We start from the raw sequence: 19,215 nt of genomic DNA, 5'->3' as shown, positions 1-19,215 counted from the left end.
ATCAACTGACTTATATTGCTTTGTGTCTCCTGGAAATTCATCCATTATTGAATTGTTCAAATGATTCACATTGCTGTTTAATGGCGAAATAATAGCCCTCTCAGCAAGCCAATCCGGTGATTTTCCATTGTTTTGCAGGTCTGGGTACACTTTGTCTTTCAGTTGCTTCTGATTACCGACACATTTACCAAGCGCAGTTGGAATCTTAATTGTGTCAGGTGAAGAAGTGATAGGAAACTGACCATTACCGATTTGGAGAAGCAATTTTGAGAAGTCTGCTGCAGCTGTGTTATCAGAGATATAGGCTCTCATATTAGTAGTCAGTCTCTTCACTATAACGTGCCTCCAGAGATAGGATTGTTTCAAACTTGCATTGACAATGTTAGCCCTTGTGCCATTTTTAACCACTGGGAGGATTTGACGGAAATCACCGCAAAATAAGGTTGGAATGCCACCCATGGGATTCTTGTTTCCTGTGATGTCTTGCAGTGTTCGGTCAATTGCTTCATAAGCACTCTTGTGCGTCATTGGGGCTTCGTCTACAATGATTGCAGAGGTGTCTCTAATTACATTTGCCAAGGCTGAGTTACCAGTAATTTTGCAAACTGGCTGATCCATTCGATGAGTATCCAAGGGTACTTTAAAAGTGCTGTGAAGAGTGCGGCCACCTTGTAGTAGAGTAGCAGCAATGCCACTGAATGCTGTTGCAAGCACAATCTTTCTGATGGATCTAATCTTTGCAAGGATCAAATTGATTACAAAAGTCTTGCCCGTACCACCTGGAGCATCAAGAAACATCATGTTTTTGTTCATTTCACCTTGTGCTTCCAACATTGCCATGAATGAATTGTAAACTTCTCTTTGAGAATCGGTCAGTTTTTCTTGCATATTTTCTGCTTGTAGGGAAGTTCTTCAAGATTATAAGTAACTTCACGTTGATACTCTCTCGCGAGTCTTTCATCTCTCCCTTGCATTGGTGCAGGTAATCCATAGCTTGCCAATGGTTGACCGCACATAAGGAGAACTTTTTCTTCAATTAGACAAAGAGTTTTATTGTAGATGTCCTCATTAAAATCTGCTTCTGGATTGTTAACTTCTTGCCTGTATCTGTGAAGAATGTCTTCAGATATTACATCACGAAAAGCCATCCAGATCTCAAGAGGATTTCTTGGCTCACAGGCTGTTAAAATTATCACAAATAGGCTTCGCAAATTTGAAGGTGATTGAGTGGCACTTGCCTCTCCTACTGCTTGATGCAAGTGATGGTCATTTTCTAGAAGGCCTCGAGCAAGGCACGCTGCTCTGTATGTTTCAAACACCTGACCATTGTATGCTCGCAAATTTTGAAATGAAGTTGGACCAGCAACCTCATTGAGCAACAGGCGTAAGAAATAACACTCCCCTGCTTTTGGACTAATCGTGTAGATTCTCCCAATGCATGGTGCCTTCCATACATCATCATTTTCAGTACCTTCAACTTGTACCCCACGCATTCTTCTCATCCATTTCTTTGTCGATTTGTTCCAAGTGTAAAACTCAGGGACTTCTACGTATTTGAGACCCCTTGCAAAGTCATCCTCATGGCAGAGTTGAAAAAATGCTGTCAAAATTATGGCAGGCGGTGGACCTTGGGCTCGTTCCAGAGCAGTATCAGCTGAGAACATGACACGCTGCCCATTTTCAAGATGAACAGAAAGTTGTACAATTGGGGGGAAATGTTCATGGATGGGATGTTCCAATATCCTCCAGGCTGCCTCTGAACTGCCGACATACCTTGCATTCTGGAACTGCTGGATCTCATCCACAATGTGACTTTGTACTTGGCCTTGTTGGTTAGCTGCTCCATCAGTTCTTTGTAGTTCAAACACTGCTTGATCACATCCTTTATTCACGTATTTGAGGACATATTTGATGCTTTGGATCGAGCTGCAAATTTCTACGTTAATGTGAGCGTTGAACTGCTGAAGGAGGACCTTGTTGTACGGAACAATCCACTGGTTTGTTATTTCTTGATTAACATACCGACCATTTCTCTTCATCCTTATTGTACCAGTCTGGCCTCCATCTTCTGGTTTTCTTCGCCTGTACTTGGGGTAAGAGTCTTGGCCTTGCTTGGTACACTGAAGAAATTCTTTTGGGTATTTTTTGGAACATTTGTTGTCAATCATACATGGACAATTTGGATTAAATGGTCCACAAGGTCCATGCACCATATGTGCCATCACTTTAGCATGAAGATCAGGATCTTCCTCTTTGTCAGGGATCTCTGCAGATATGCAGAGATCCATTTTTTCTGGTAGAAGTTTGTCCTCTGGGGCCTGCCAGGTGAGGATGTGTGCATGCAGCAGTCCTCTTTTTTGATATTCAATACTGTACAGGAAAGCCCTCAACCTGCCAAATCCTCCCTTTTTAATAAATTCAAGTAACTTTTTTAGCTTCTGCCTGAAAACCCTGGCAACAATATCTGGACGATCCTGAGGGTCTTGCCCTTGAAGACAATTTTCTGTAATTTCTGTCCACTTTGGATTTGTTGTGAACATGATGAAGAGGTCGGCTCGGCCCATTCGCCGAACATATGCCATGGCATCACTTTGACGCTCAAACATGTATCGAGGGCCTCCTGTATAAGTTGCCGGAAGTACAACTCGTTGAACAAACTGTTCTGGATTCCCATCCTCCCTAAGAATTGAATCTCTCAAGTTGCTATAATTGTCAGCTCTCAGGGTCTGTTGCTCACGCCTCAGGAACTGTAAACGTTCTGTTTCAATCTTGCAGTACACATCCACCAGCCATTGTTGAAATAGTCTTCGGTACCAGAGAAAATAGTTTCCAGGCCGAGTCATTAAATGGAACGAATAAAATTGCTGTTGGGTAACTTTTCGCCCATTGGATGCCTTCATGTAGATGTTGTAAGATGGAGAACCATAGGGGTACATTAACGGGTACATTAAAGTATCGTAGAGGGGATGTAGTTCGGAGATCCATTTTAATGTATCATTTCTAAAACGCAAGACAATATCCCGGTAAGCTGTTGGTTCATTCTCCATTAATATTCCAATCTCATACGTTGTTGTTGGAGTATTGAATCGCCGTGGATGCTCTTCTTGCGGCCTTCGGTCTTCCCTTATGACAACTTTATGTTCTACCAAGTGTTCTTCTTCAATCCTCTCCTTTGTTGTTTTCAGCTGACAAATAAAGCTGTTGTTCTCATGTAAAAATTCAGTCAGACTTTGGAGAATGTCTCTATTGAGTCTACTGTCACGTCCCCGATTATGTAGTTCCTCTTCCAGACTATCCAAGAAGTAGACTTGAATAAACTTTGCTGTTTCATCTTCAGGTGGTAAAAGACTCCCAATCTGGTGGCAAACCTGGCCTCGAATTCTAAAAGAAGGATTCCACCCATGTACTGCCGCAATTTTGTGACCAAATGATGTCATTGCAAAACAATTGTTATAACTGCGTAGATTTTGCAGAAAATCTTTAGAGATGGGACCATTGCCGGAGAGCAAATCTTGAAGCAACTGAGGCAGTGGTGGAAAGCTATCAAGCACAACTTTGCCAGAAGAACAACAACAACCAGGGGTTTCTCCTTTAAATTTTACAGCTGAGCAATGTTGACATACTTTGTCCATTTTTCCTATATCAGCTGTAGTGAGAGAGTCATTTTTGTTGTAGAGCAATCCTTTTCTATTGCAGTGTTCTATTTCATGGTGTCTCAAAGCAGTCATTCGTTGTCTAGCTGCCTCATTTTCTGTCAATTGCTGGGGCAAAGTCATACTCTCTCTCCATGCAGCCTCTCGTTGTTGCCCTTGGTATAGGCGAAAGCTTCGTTGGGTTTCCGATTCATTCTGATGTCGTTGAGCCACTCTCAACTGACCTTGTGTACGTCTACTTACCTCATATAATTCATTCGATCGTAATATTGCTTCTCTTTCCAGTGCATATCTTTGCCTTTCTTGAATTCCATCTTGTGATGAATTTAACCGCCTTACAGCATGTCTAGTTCTGTCAGCTTCACGTTGGGTTTCTCTTTCCAAATCTGACAGTCTTGCTCTCCTTTCTCTTTGACGTATCCTGTTAAGTTCTAGACGTCTTTCTCTATCTGAATTGTTTTCATTGGAGCGAATTGCAGCAACTCTTAGTCTATTAGCTTCCAATCTTTCCATTCTTTCTTCCTCACTTTCGTTTCTACTTCGTTTGGGTGGCATAATTTCGGTTTTAAACGGAATTGTTTAACGATATTAATGATTGTAAATTAATTAAGCGTAAAGGAAATGTATACTAACTGAAATGGACGAACTATAAATAATATTTCTGAATAGTACAATTATAAACAATTATATTGTACCTATTTACTATGCCTCCCCACGGGACAGAGTTAGACACCAGGGTCGTATTTTAACGTGGAGAAAAGGTACAAAAATAAAAATTGTCTCAGTCGTGAAGGATTTCTCCTCCACCGAAAGAGAACAAGAAAATGAAGTGCAGCATCTGAAGAACAGATACTACACTTTGATCTTGACCAAAAGGAATGAATAAAAGCGACCTACGTGTGACTCATTACTTCCGGGTGTAAACGTCACAGTCTAAAAGTAATAATTAAAAAAAAAAGTAAATGTAAAATAAATGTAATACCAACTTAGGTTAACTAAGTAAACAGTACAATTAAAACAGTTCTATTAAAACAAATAATTACTAAGATCTAGGTAATTGTTAGTCTCATTGTTATGGTTTTAAAGAAAAAAATGTGTAAAAAAAAGTTCTGCTTTTGTGAGTACGTGTATTTCTTTTAAATTACATAACCTTTTTATTTTATTATTTATATCTCTTTTAAATTTATATATTTTGTTAGTAAACTGGAAGAAATTCAGTTGAATAAAACCTTGTTCGTGTTCTTTACGTTAAACTCATATTTTTATAAAAGGTTCACCCGGTTTAAAGAAAGCACTAAGTTTAAATAAGACTGGAAATAACTAATTCAATATATAAATAGAAAAATGAAATAAATATAAGCTTTAAGTCTTAAGATAGTAATAATCAAAATGTAATAAATTATTTGTAGTTCAAATCTATGATAAACAGGCTTTCGAAATAGGCTCGACCAGAAAGATTAAATTGGAACGAAATTATAATCTCCGTGCCATTTTCAAAACAACCCCACAAAAGTAACGGTATCCTGCAGTTGGTTAAATGACAATGGTTGTAAGAAAAATTTAAAAGAAAATGCGCTTATCTGTTTATTTTGACCTGTTTTATTTAATTAAAAAAAAATTGGCTATAACTGGAAGAGAGCGTTATGTTTTGGGGGTTGTTTAAAAAATAGAATGGAAATAAAGTTAGTTCCGTTTTAATTGTGTTTAATTGCGGCAAGCGCTAACAAAATCGAAAAATCACTGTTTACATTCGAAATGTTAACTTTTATAGGTTTACAGGTTTGCTGACAAGGCTGGGGGTGTTTAATACAATTATTTTACTAAATTGATTTTTTTTTCATTTAAAAATAAAATTATTTATTTTTTAATAAAGTTTTATTTTAAAATATTTGTTTTTGTTTATTTATATAAAATTACGATAGTTGAATTGTATTCTTTCAATTATATTGGCAAGTAAAATATAAAAGATTAAAACGGAACGAAATTGAAATTTCCATTACATTTTCAATACAATCCCAAAACATAAAGCTTTGCTCGCCAATGAATTGTTTTGATAATATACGTAAAGTGAAATAAATCGAATATAAAATTAAATGAAAATATATTAAATAATTAAATGTTAAATAGATTTTGTAAATAGTACAGTTGAAATGATTAGAATATTTACAATATGTAATAAGGTCGAGGTAATTAGTTAAAGAGATTTAATATAATGTGATATGCAAATGAGCATAAGTCATTCGATATGGGGGTAGTTTGTAGACTAGTATATAAAGAAATTAGGCATAGATTCTTATGTCTCCTATAACAGAAACATCCTAAAATGGGTTCTAATGTTTCTCTACCAGGAGAGATCTACCCTCTTACCTCCTTTATATTTCGTTGATGATGGAGAGCTGTACACACAGACAGAAACACACGAACCCTATTACTTTATAAATATATATATATATATATATATATATATATGTATATATATATATATATATATATATATATATATAATGATTGTGTTGCTGAGCTTTCCAAGATGTTAATGTAAACCCGGTGTTTATAAAATAATGCAAATAGAGCTGTATTATTATATGATATTTTTTTTGTTAATTTATCCAAACATTATTAGTCAATTATGTGCATACATTTTTTAACAGTGATTGTCTCGAAATCCATTGCACCAGGCCATGAAATCACAGTTGGAACATGTATGCACATATGTAGCCAATAATGTTAGTATAAAGAAAATTATATAAAATATATGCATATATATACTCATACATATATATATATATATATATATATATATATATATATATCAGTAAATACAAAATATTATTATCAAAGATTACTCTATCCACATTAGATACACAATAAATATAAAATAATTTGTTAAATTCACCAGCTCTAGAAAGCTTGTCGACTAAGACTAAGGAGAGTCCATACTCTAGTGTTTTGATGGCATGACATGAGGTCAGTAGCATAGGTGTTACAGTTTTTCTTCAAGATGATTAGAGTTCATTACATCATCATTGGTGTATCCTTGTAAAACATTCATACATTCCTCTGCAACAATTGAAAAGAATTTTATCTTATTTTTCTGTGTCTATCGTCATGATCAGTTTCCATGACGAGAACGTTTTTCAATAATTTCCCGCTGGTGAAGTACAAATAAAGCCTCTTCGTCACACAACAATGCCGTCTCCAAATTTAATGTCAGCAAACACTTAACCGTCCTCATAAGTAATCAGAATTTGTCTGTTTAACTCATTTTTTTTCAATCGTCTCGTGTTATTCTACATCATTCAACTATCAAAGTATTCATTAATATTTATTGTAGAATGGATTTAATGGCCTCCGTCTAATCATGAGAGACAATGGATATATCGTGTAAGGGTAGCTGCGCGTGTAATTGTGAAACAATTGTTGCGCATTCCATAACATCTCTCCTGAATCAGCACCGCTTAATTCCGGTAGCAAGGAAAATCCAGATTGACTGGAAAAAATGCCGAGATAAGCGGATGGGAAATACAGCACTTGATATTCCCAAATGGTCACCCATTTAGTACTGACCAGTGTCAACATTGCTTAACTTCGGTGACCTAATTGGAACTGGTGTTTCAAACTTTCAAACATGATCGTGTCGTACACAACATTCGTTCAAATATTTGAACATTTGATTTACTATTTTTTTTTTGTACCCCGACAAAAGGAAGGTGGACCTGTAAATTTACTCTTGTCCGTTCGTCCGTTTGTTTGTCTGCACTTGTCTCAATAACTACGCCTTGGAATTTTGGGAAATTTTGCACAAATTTTAAACATGATATGAGTAAAAAGTAACAGAACGGATTTTCTGGGAAAACTCCCGTTGCTATTCTCAGGGTGCCTTTCGGGTTAAAATCGCTACAATTGACACTTTTGTGCTTATTAAAAAAAAATGATGCCTTGGATTTTTATAAAACTTTCTGAAAAGTTGTAACTAACTGATTTCTATATCATTTTGTTTGTCTATACTTCGCGATAACTCTCGGGTGTGCCCCAGGGGCTCTTTTAGAACTAATAAAAACATTCCATTTTTTGGGATATTTTACCATATTTGTCCAAAATCTTCTGTGTATGTCTATTTAGCAGTTTTGCATGGAGCTAAACTCAAATTTAAATATGTTAAGGCTTTAGGGACTTTTGAGGCTAAATGGAGGGGCAGGCAAATGATGGACTTAGTCATTTCTTTTCTTTTTTTTGCGTTGTGCAACAATCAAATTTATATATGCTACGGGCTAGCACTGCAGCGTTTGTTCATTTTCTCAAGGATTTGACGTCCCCTGGGAGCTTTTGGGGCTAAATGGGGATGGACAATTGCTGAACTGAGTCATTTGTTTTTTTTTTTTTTTTTTTTAGTTTTGTTGCTGTTTTGCAGATTTAATTAGCGTTCTCTTATATTAACATTAAAATAAATATTCGGTTATATACGTGTTGGTGTTGTCTATTTAAAATAATGTTGAGAGTATTTAATAGCGATTGTTATTATATATAAAAGATTGTTATATATATATAACAGATTGTTATTATATATAAAAGATTGTTATTATATATAAAAGATTGTTATTGTATATAAAAGATTGTTATTATATATAAAAGATTGTTATTATATATAAAAGATTCAATAAACATGGATTCTATTTACTTTTATTTTATACACGGAGTTAAAACACTCTATATGAAAGTAATTGAATGTCATATATGTAATTGAAATTTAGCTTGATTCCACTGATGTCAGAATCTGTGCAGGTATGCATTAATCTACTCGAGACTCCATCCTTTTTAGAATAATCGTGTAAATCATTACGTTATATGTTCTTGTGTTTTGTATTTTTAGTGACAGATGTTTTAAGTTCTACGAAAAAAACCGAAGGTATTGAAACAAGTCCGATATACACGCAGATGACCACAGGTAATTTTAAATTCGTGTTCATTTTTGCTCTTTTTAGTTCATTAAGATCGAGCCGTAAAAGTCTATCAACGTCCAGAAGAGTGTAACTTTTACAACTGAATTTTACCAAGTATTCTACCAACTGCGCCAGTGCGCCACGTGTGCGTCACGGATTTTACTAATACTTTATTCACTACACCACGGACTCTTTCGAGTTCGACAGGAAGTTTCCCGAGTTTGATAAGATACACTTGACGAAACTCGGAGGTTACATCGACCAAAACGTTGTGAAAATATCACTGAAGATGCTTACAGTAATCCGAACAATCTAAATAATGCGATTAATTTCTAATAATTTGTGTTTACTTAATCTTCAATAAATAAGCAGATTACTTATATTCAGGATATCAAGTAGCACAAAGAAATTTTGCGATTGTATTCTCATTTGCGCGAGAACTGAATGCGCACATCGTTTGCTAAACTATTGACAAACTACTGAGATTTTAAGAGGTAAATAACGAACAGCCATATTAACTAAATATCCGACCATACGTCTCTAATGTAATAATATAAATTGGAATAAATAAAACAAATAATATTAATATCGGAAATTAATTTTACTTTAAACTAGCATTTCAGTCCGGGGTGTATGTGGAGCAAAAAAAAAAAGTGTTAGTAGGAAGGCAGGCTCCCACCCGTACCACGAAGGAGGAAAAGAATGGGGGGAAAAAAACATGACGTCTGTGCTGTTACGACCACCGCCAAACCGGAAGTGGCATATGTTGAAATTAAGGCTAGACAATCGAAAAGAGGGAATGACTTTCGACAATATTGGCGAAAAAAGCGACCCCTCTCTGTAGAAAAGTTCCCAGTTGAAGGTGAAGAAATTAATGTTTTTAGCACATTTTTCCATTTATATCGTCTGAGAGGTCGAGCTTAAAAAGAATACTGATCTTGTGAAAATCCGTCGCCTCTGTCGAAACTTTTAAGCAGACATGAAAACATACATCTAAATATTGGTAGTTCAAATTTTCGACCCAAACCGATTAAAAAGCTTGTCCTATCTCTGAATACCCTTTATGTAAAATTTCAAATGTTTAGACCAGAAATTGTCTGTGTTCCCGAGGTTTTGGATGGGTATGTTGAGCAAAAAAAAAAAACGTGGTAGTAGGAAGGCAGACTCGAACCTGTACCGCGAAGGAGGAAAAGAATGGGAAAAAATGTGACGTCTTTGCTGTTATGACCACCGCTAAACCGAAAGTAACTTATGTTTAAATTAAGGATAGACAATCGGAAAGAGGGGATGGCTTTCGATAATATCGGCGGAAAAAGCGACCCCTCCCTGTAGAAAAGTGCGCAGTTGAAAGTGAAGAAATTAATGTTTGTAGTCAATTCTTCGACTGTCGAAAGTTTTAGGCAGAGATGCAAACATACATACATATATATATATATAAGTAGCTCAAATTTTCGACCCAAACCGATTAAAAAGCTTGTCCTATCTCTGAATACCCTTAATTTAAAATTTCAAATGTTTAGGCCAGTAATTGTCTAAGTAATTTGGTAGAGACCGCCGTGGTCAATTTTTTTCAACTGTGACCCCTTTTATGACCTCTTAATATTTATTGTTTTGGGCTTAAATCAAGTTATTAAGTTAGATCCAGGTCCAATGAACCTATATCTAAAATTTCAATTGTTTATACACAAAATTGGCGGAGGAGTTTGGTACAGTTCTCAAATGTCAAATCGTTGAACTTTGACCACTTTACAACCAAATTTCTGTCTGAAAACCGATTACAAAGATTTTCCAAATCTCATATATATATATATATATATATATATATATATATATATATATATATATATATATATATATATATATATATATATATATCAAATTTCCAGTCTGTAGACTGAAAATTGACAGAGAGATTGCGTAGGGAATTGTAGACAGATATACAGACAGACAGACAGACAGACAGACACACAGACGGACACTTTCTCTTTTATAGATATGCTAGCGTGGTTGCCTGGCGTTGCCCGGGTGTTTGGAGGTGTATGCTGAGCAAAAGAAAAAAACGGTCAATTTTTTTAAACTTTGACCCCTATTATGACCTCTTAACATTTATGCTTTTGGGCTCAAATCAAGTTATTAAGTTAGATCCATGTCCAAGGAACCAATATCTAAAATCTCAAATGTTTAGACCCAAAATTGGCGGAGGAGTTTGGTAGAGTTATCAAAGGTCAAATCGTTGAACTTTGACCCCTTAACAGCCAAATTCCTGGCCGAGAAGTGACCACGTAGATTTTTCCAAATCTCAGTACCCTATATATCAAATATCGAGTCTTTAGATTAAAAATTGATAGAGTTATTGCGTAGGGAAATGTACACAGACAGACACACAGACACACAGACACGTTAACTTTTATAAATATAATAGATAGATATATAAATAGATTAAACAAAAGTATATACGTATACATAAATATATATGGAAACAATTTTGTGTTTACTATAAACTTTTTACGCAAATATTATACAAGTATAAATCATGTAGAATATCTGCATGAATATAATTACACGTAATAGTTAACTAAAGATGATCATCCCATGAGAAAACCGAAAAAACAAGTTGGAACATTCGTAAACTGTGTCCGGGTTTCACGCATGACCCGAATCTCAACCTTCGTGCACAAGGTCTGCCTCGTAAGACCGCATTATTTGACCGTGAACTTGGCAAGCTGTCTGTCGACATTGTCACTCTAAAGGAGACCAGATTGGCTGGAACTGGCTTCATCTCGGAAAAAAACTACACTTTCTTCTGGACTGGCAACGCAGAAGAAGAACATCGCATCCATGGAGTAAGTTTTTGCTGTGACAAACAAAGTAGTCAGAGAACCTGTAGTAGACACTCCGGTCAGCATTTCAGAGAGAATTATGACACTGAAGATCAACTGCGCCGATACACCAGTACACCTCATCAGCGTCTATGCACCAACACTGCCTAGCGAAGATCATGTGAAGGATGAATTCTACGACTGTCTCAACGAAATACTGAGCAGGATCCCAGCCAGCGATCACCTCCTAGTACTCGGAGACTTCAACGCCAGAGTCGGTGCAAACCATACTGCCTGGCCTGACATCATTAGTCACTTCGGTACTGGTAAAATAAATGAAAATGGTCAAACACCTGGTTCAAACAGAAAATGTGTCATTGTGTCTCTTGGAGACATCCTCGTTCCAAACATTGGCACCAATTGTGTAGAAAAAAAGACATCGGTTCTGTCAAACGATCAAGAACCTATCACTCCGCCGATGGTGATACCGACCACTCACTTGTCCCGACACAACTCGATCTCCCGAACAAGAAACCTGCACCACGTAAGCCAAGACCACGTCGTAGTCTCAACACTACTGCAATAAAGAACAACGACAGCATCAGTGCGTTTCGCACTGCGCTCGAAAATAAGCTGAGAGATTCTGCACCAGCGGGAGCAGTGAACCTGGATAAATCCTGGGAAATCCTGCAAACTGTGATGCATGATGCTGCAATCACATCCTTTAGAACCAAGCGGCCGCCTTGCAAAGACTGAATGGCTGAGAATGTCGAAATCGTAGAACCTCTACTACTATCCAAAAACGATGCTCACAAAAACTATGTGAGCAGGCCGACACGCAGCACCGTGTCCAAGCTAGAAAGAGGCTCGCAGTTAATTCCAGAAAGCTGCTCGGCACTGTGCAAACAACTACTGGAACAACATGCGCGATGAAACCCAGACTGCTGCTGACTGCGGTAAACTACGTGTCATGTACCATGGACTCTGCAAGGCAACTGGACTGAGCGGAAAGAAAGTTTGCCCTTTAAAATCTACTACAGGGGAGCTCGTCACTGATCCTATGAAGCATCTTGAACGATGGATGGAGCACTACTCTGTACTATATGGCGAACCGCGCAACATCACACTCATAGCTTTGAATTCCACTCCGAACTTCGACACCCTAGTCGAACTGGACAACATTCCAACTATGTCAGAACTCGAAGTAGCTCTCCAACACACGAATGTATGGAAGGCCCCAGATATCGACGAGATTCCACCAGACCTGCTCAAGTGCGATAAGTTCCTGCTCCTGCACTTGTACGATCTCCTCTGCACCAGTTGGTGCAACGGAAAATTTCCAACAGCTATGAAAGATGCTAAAATTGTCAATTTATTCAAGAAAGAAGACTAAGGATATTGTAATAACTACCGTGGTATATCTTTACTCAGTGTCACCGGCAAAGTCTTTGCCAGAGTGCTCCTTCCAATGCTCCAGCAGATTGCAAGCCGCGTTTATCCAGAATCGCAATGCGGCTTTCGCAGCGGGCGCTCAACTACAGACATGATATGTTCAGTGCGTCAAATTCAGGAAAAATGCAGAGAATAACGTAGACCTCTCCATATCGCATTTGTGGACCTCACGAAAGCTTTTGACATGGTCAGTAGAGATGATCTGTTTGCCATCCTACAAAAGTTGGGCTGTCCACCAACTCTTCTTAGTTTGATAAGATTGCTCCATGACAACATGACAGCCGCAGTCTTCTTCGAGGGTGACATGTCTGACAACTTCCCCTTGTGCATGGAGTCAAGCAAGGTTGTATGTTGGTTCCCACACTGTTTGGCATCTTCTTCTCAGTTCTTCTACACCCAGCTTTTGGAAATCACGAGGACGAAGACAGTGTGTTCCTTCATACTCGCTCTGATGTAGAACTTTTTATCTTGGCTCGCCTAAGCACCGAAACCAAGATTCGAAAAATCCTAATACTTGAGCTGCTGTTTGCAGACGATGCTGCATTGGTCTTGCACCCGCGGCTGCTTGACAAATTGAGCGCTGATTGTGCGGAGTTCGCACTGGTAATCAGTGTGAAGAAGACAGTTGTGATGCACCAGGGTGACGCATCACCAATCACCATCAATGGCCACGAACTAGAGACTGTCGAGAACTTTGCGTATCTTGGATCCAACATCAACAAGGGAGTATCCATTGAACAGGAGCTACAAACGCGCATAGGTTGAGCAGCGTCTACTTTCAACCGACTACGTGAAAGAGCATGGTTCAATAAATACCTCACCTCTCGTACAAAATGCCGCATCTACGAATGCTGTGTTCTGAGTACCCTGCTGTATGGAGCAGAGACTTGGACCACTTATGCTCTTCACGAGAAAAACTGAACATCTACCATCTCTGATGCTTGCGACATATCATGGCCATCAATTGGTGGGATAGAATCACCAACGAAGAGGTGCTAAGACTTGCCGGTAGCCGCTCCTTGTTCCAGACATTCAAGATACAATGATCGCGCTGGCTTGGACACCTGCGCAGAATGCCCGATCGCCGTCTCCCTAAGGATATCCTCTACAGCGAAGTGGCAAATGGATCAAGAAGCCACTGTCGCCCGGTGCTGCGCTTTAAAGACGTGGCCAAACGGGATCTGGTTGTATGTCGTTATTAACATTTTTAAACCTAGTTAACCCCCCACACACACATACACACACACACACACACACACACACACACACACATATATATATATATATATATATATATATATATATATATATATATATATATGCAAAAAATAGTTTTAAAAATTCGTTATCATTGGAGAGGGAAAGAGTTCTTTTGTTTTTTATGCAATCCTTTATGCTGTTGTATCAAGGTTGTGGTTGGTGCCTCTGTTGGAACTATCCAGCCAGTTTTTGGCCACGTGTTAACCCTAGAATTATTCAAATTGGAATTAAAATTTAAAAACTTTAAATAAGCAGACAAACTGTTTTGGAAACATGTTAAGATGCGAAATTTTTTTCATTCTCTAACAATGGATATGATATTATCCGAAATTAATGAGAAATATTTCAATGTTTTTTTTTAAAAAAAAAAGAAAGAAAAGAAAATATTGTCATCTTTACCTGTTTGCAAAACAGTTTTCCTGTGTATTAAATTGTTTTTTTTATTTTTTTATTTTAATGATGCTTATAAGAGCTTACCATCTTTAATCTTAATATAAATATATGTATGTGTGTGTGCGTGTCTGCATGTCTGTTTTTTCTGTGCGTGTGTGTTTCTAGTGTTGTTGTACCCAAAGATACATTTTCCTCATTTTAGAAACATCTTCCAACGGTAGAGACCAACATTTAATAGTTTTTCTATTCTAATTTCAATTTTAGATACAAATGATGTCACCTATAGTCAAATATTCACTAGTGAAAAAACAAGTTCAATATTGAGACGTGAAACAACTGGTAAGAATAACAATTCCTACTTTGTTTTGTTGTATTGTATGCTTTATTTCATAGCATGATTTCGCAGTATGAAATTCTAGTATAATAATTGTCAGTAAATTCCATAGAGAATTTCGTTTAATTTATTATATAAATACAGGGCGGGGCGATAAAATTGTCACACTAGAAAAGACGATGAATCCATTTCCGTTTGATGAAAACCGTTTTTTTTTGGGGGGGGTAGGAGAGGTGCAGACCATCTACTAGTTGATCAGTTGTGGACAAATTCGAAGAGCGACAGGAGCCTTTTAATATGTTTGAAAGTGACACGATGTTCAACAGGCGAGATCGGAGATGCGCCGCTGTACAAATCATGCCCTCTACAGATTCAATTTATGACCATTGCCAGCACCCTTAAAATGCATCGCTTGGATGGCCACGAAAAACAGGGTGATGAAAATAAAGTTTCCGGCCACGGTTATGGTCTTTGGTGTGGTTTCAAGTGAGGGCCACATCATGCCACCTTACATCTTCGAAGTCGGCTTGAAAGTCAACATCAAAGTGTACCTGGATATGCTGTAGAATGTAGTGATCCCCTGGTGCAGTCAGGTGGCCGTTGGCAGACCTTGGTTGTGACAGCAGGAATAGGCGCCAGCCCACAGTGCTACGATTTGTACCCTTCTTTCACTGATCTCCTCCATACCCGAATTGAACCCGCTGGACAAGTTCATTTGGTCATACGGCGAGAACATCACCAACATGACCTCTCACAACACCAAAGCCAACCTGATCGCTGCCGTCCGCCGAGTATTCGCCGAGCCCCCGCCGGCACTTGTGGAAAAGGCATGCTCCTAGTTCCATAACCGTATCGAGGCGGTGATTGGGGCTGAAGGCTACTATATTGAATAGATGTCAGTTCTACTACATAATCAAGTTATCTGAATTGATATTTTAATAAAAGTTTTAAAATAAAGCTGTACTGTTGTTTTTTTAGGGCGACAATTTTATTGTTCCAACCTTGTACCTTTACGTTTATCAGCACAATGTCGTGTTTAGTTTCCTTAACAATAAATGCGAAAATAATATTCCAACTAGAATACAGTATCCAATCCTATGTCTTCCCGTTAAACCCTATCTTGTAATAATATATTTCCAAAGTAAAATACAAATATGCCTGGTCTATTGCAGCTCGTTATAATCTAAGAGTGACATGATATGAGCTAAAATTCAGCTAAAGCCTTGTAAAGTTGGATACTGGTAGATAGAAGCGTTTAGATCGCGTCTACTTCTTTTGAAACGTCAGTAAAATTATGGATGACAATTGAGACTGATGAGGACAGTTCTAGGAAAGAAGCCGTGTTCGTGGAATTTTCGTTTAGTTTGAGCCATAGATAGAGAGTGAGTGAAATTGTTGATTGTGTATTTGTTACGAAATGTTTATAGAGGGGAACCATAGATTTAAGTTCAATCGATCATATCCCATAAAGGTACATAGAACAAATATAGACTCGATATGTCTCTTCTATGATAAAAAGGAAGTATAGACGCGAAAATGCCCCCGCCCACTTGATTTCGAAGACAGTTTTGTACCTTGCTAAGGTAGGAAAATGTACTCTTAGGAGCTCCTCCCCAGTTGTGACAACAGTACTCCATCTTAGAATCTATTTGGTTAAAAGTAGAGGATTGTGTCGGAAATGAAATACTTTCTGGAGCGTTAGAACGATCCCACTATTTGTCCGGTGATTTTTGCCAACGGATCTGATGTACGTCTTCCATTTTAGGTCAGAAGTGAAATGCTATCCCAGAAGTTGTCAAAGTAGGATGCTTCCTTAAGACGAAAGCCGGTCATTTCAATTAGAGCCAAGTGGAGATTTGAGAGCTGGTGGTAAAAACATAGAAGTCTTTTGTTACGAAAGAAAATCCTTATAAGTGTAGTAATTTTACAATGACGTTCCAACTCTGAATATGAACACCAGCTCATAGAGAACCGTAACAGTACTGACAAATTATCAAATCGTTCTCCCAGCTGTACAAAATCACACCCGCTATCTTCTTTTAACTCATTATTTTAAAGTTAGTTTGCAAATTAATTGGTTATGCATGCAAAAAGATAAAAAGATACCAGGAATTTAAGTTGCATTCTTTATTTTATTTTACATGTTTTTACCCAAAGCTTCTTTAGACTATATATATATATATATATATATATATATATATATATATATATATATATATAGTCATCCACGTACAGTACTGTTTCGTTGTTTCACAGTTCATCAGTGCTGCTAGACAGGCAACTACCTCAAGCCAAAATTGAAACCCGACCGCCTATACGACAGTCAAGGCTCCTAACCATTACGTTAAACGACAGATGCTGTGTGTCGTGAATTAACGATGTTTTGAGATCATCCGAAATACCTAAGCTCGATTTGTTTACACAAAGAGCATCGCTTTACGCTAATGGTAATTCGTATATCACTTCTCAATATGCTCAGCTCAAGATGAGGAGCATTATAGTCATCCACATACAGTGCTGTTTCACACACACACACACACACACACACATACATATATATATATATATATATATATATATATATATATATATATATAAAGAATTTTCAGAATTTGATAAGCGATATAATTATTTTCAGTTCACTAGAGCGACACTGTGTTCAACTAATGAGCCCAAATGAGGAGGAAACTCGTACCTTGGACTTCCGATTTGTTGGCTTTCATGGCTCTTGTGAGCTGTGACGTTGCTTGACTATGGAAATAATTATATATATACTAACAAAAGTACCCGTCATTGACTGGGTTTAAAAACAGCCTACAGAAAATGGACTCTGATTTATGAAAGTATGATAGGTTATGAAAAGGAAGGGTTGTAAAGAGATAGCTTCGAATTTGAGGGGGTATCAAAACCAAAGCAAAATATGATGAAGGTAAAAATAAAATAGATAAACCCCATACTTTATTATACCATACCTGTTCACATTGAAACACTTATCACAATATTCTGTGGATCTATATTAAAAAAAACTTGTTAAACTTTGTGATATATTTCCATTCTATGGAGGTCACCCGCGAACGAACGCCCCATAATTTTATTATACCATATTTCTTCAAACTGAAACATAATTATCACAGTATACTTACATAGATAGATAGATATAAAACGTCTTTATTAAAGTCTGTGCCTATTTTCATTCCATGGAGGACAGGCGTGAACGCAGACCCCACAATCTTATTATACCATCCCTATTTAAGTTAAAACATACTTATCAAAGTATTCTTATGTACATCTATATCAAAAACACTTGTAAACGTTTTTTTTTAATTTTAATATTTGTTATTTCCATACTTTGTGAACCAGTGGCGAATGCAGACCCCACAATTTTAATGAACCACCGTTCTGCCAGATAAAACATACCCATTCCTGTGTCTCGATACATCTTCTATCATTATATGTAATCAGTTTTTTAAAATAGTCAACAATATAGGAGCCTGTTCGTGACCACACACACACACATTCAGCTTTATATTATATTTTATATATATATACATATATATATATATATATATATTATGTAAAATATATAAACATTAACACCGCTTCCCTCATTTATCTATAATGAAAGTTATGTTTGTTATTTTAACAATGTTTGTTGTTGTCTTTGAAAAATCTAATTTTCTAACAGGGATTCTACTCTGACTGAAATATCGTCGAAATTTTTATGTCTTTTTTCTGATTATTGGTAAGAGCTGATAGATTCTGTCTCCGAAACGTAAAACTCTTCTTAATCTAAAGTGCTAATAATAGAGCTGATGTAATACCTGCAGTATTCGTTGGTGTCTGACAAATATTTATCTATTAAACTTTGTCTAGTTAGAATACTACTTATCTAAGTTGGATGATTTTATCTTATTTATCTATACAAAGCCAAAGTCATTAAAGATATTGCTTGTAACTGGATTATCTATATTTATAATCTGTTGCTGTTGTTTTGCAGAAACAAATCAAGTAACTACCGGTACAACACGGGCGGAGGAGATATATTGCTACTGTAGAAATGTGACAACTGAACCGGAAACAAAGAAAGAACTGCAAAAGTTATTTCCCCGACGAAATGAGACATCTCGTTATAGGAGAAGCAAGATAAGCATCCCAGACGAGAGGAGATCATCACAGGTGATTGGTGGTGTGGCCGTCATTGCCATGGTGGTTCCCGTTGTGTTAATTGTATCGGCTGATGTCATTTCCCTTATACAATCTGCATTCTTCATTAACTTTTTTAAACCTACTTTTGCAAATAAGCTCCAAAATCCTTAGGTGTCAGTGTATATATATATATATATATATATATATATATATATATA

General features: G+C 37.0%; 1 protein-coding gene across 4 annotated transcripts in view; it reads left to right on the top strand.

Annotated features, from left to right (window-relative positions):
• Nucleotides 1-19,215, top strand: part of LOC145283588 (uncharacterized) — a 148,934-nt gene extending 129,719 nt beyond the window's left edge. For all 4 annotated transcript variants that reach the window (XM_080132512.1, XM_080132514.1, XM_080132515.1 and 1 more), the window contains 3 exons: nucleotides 8,524-8,598; nucleotides 14,782-14,856; nucleotides 18,849-19,215. In XM_080132512.1, the coding sequence (XP_079988638.1) occupies nucleotides 8,524-8,598; nucleotides 14,782-14,856; nucleotides 18,849-19,168 (470 nt within the window). In that variant the 3' untranslated portion in view covers nucleotides 19,169-19,215. The remainder of the gene's footprint in view (nucleotides 1-8,523; nucleotides 8,599-14,781; nucleotides 14,857-18,848) is intronic.

This window comes from Euprymna scolopes, chromosome 8 (assembly GCF_053919585.1).
Source record: "Euprymna scolopes isolate OS-2025 chromosome 8, ASM5391958v1, whole genome shotgun sequence".
Taxonomy (NCBI): domain Eukaryota; kingdom Metazoa; phylum Mollusca; class Cephalopoda; order Sepiida; family Sepiolidae; genus Euprymna; species Euprymna scolopes.
Note: the sequence above shows the minus strand (reverse complement) of the source record. Positions and strands in the feature narration are given on the sequence as shown.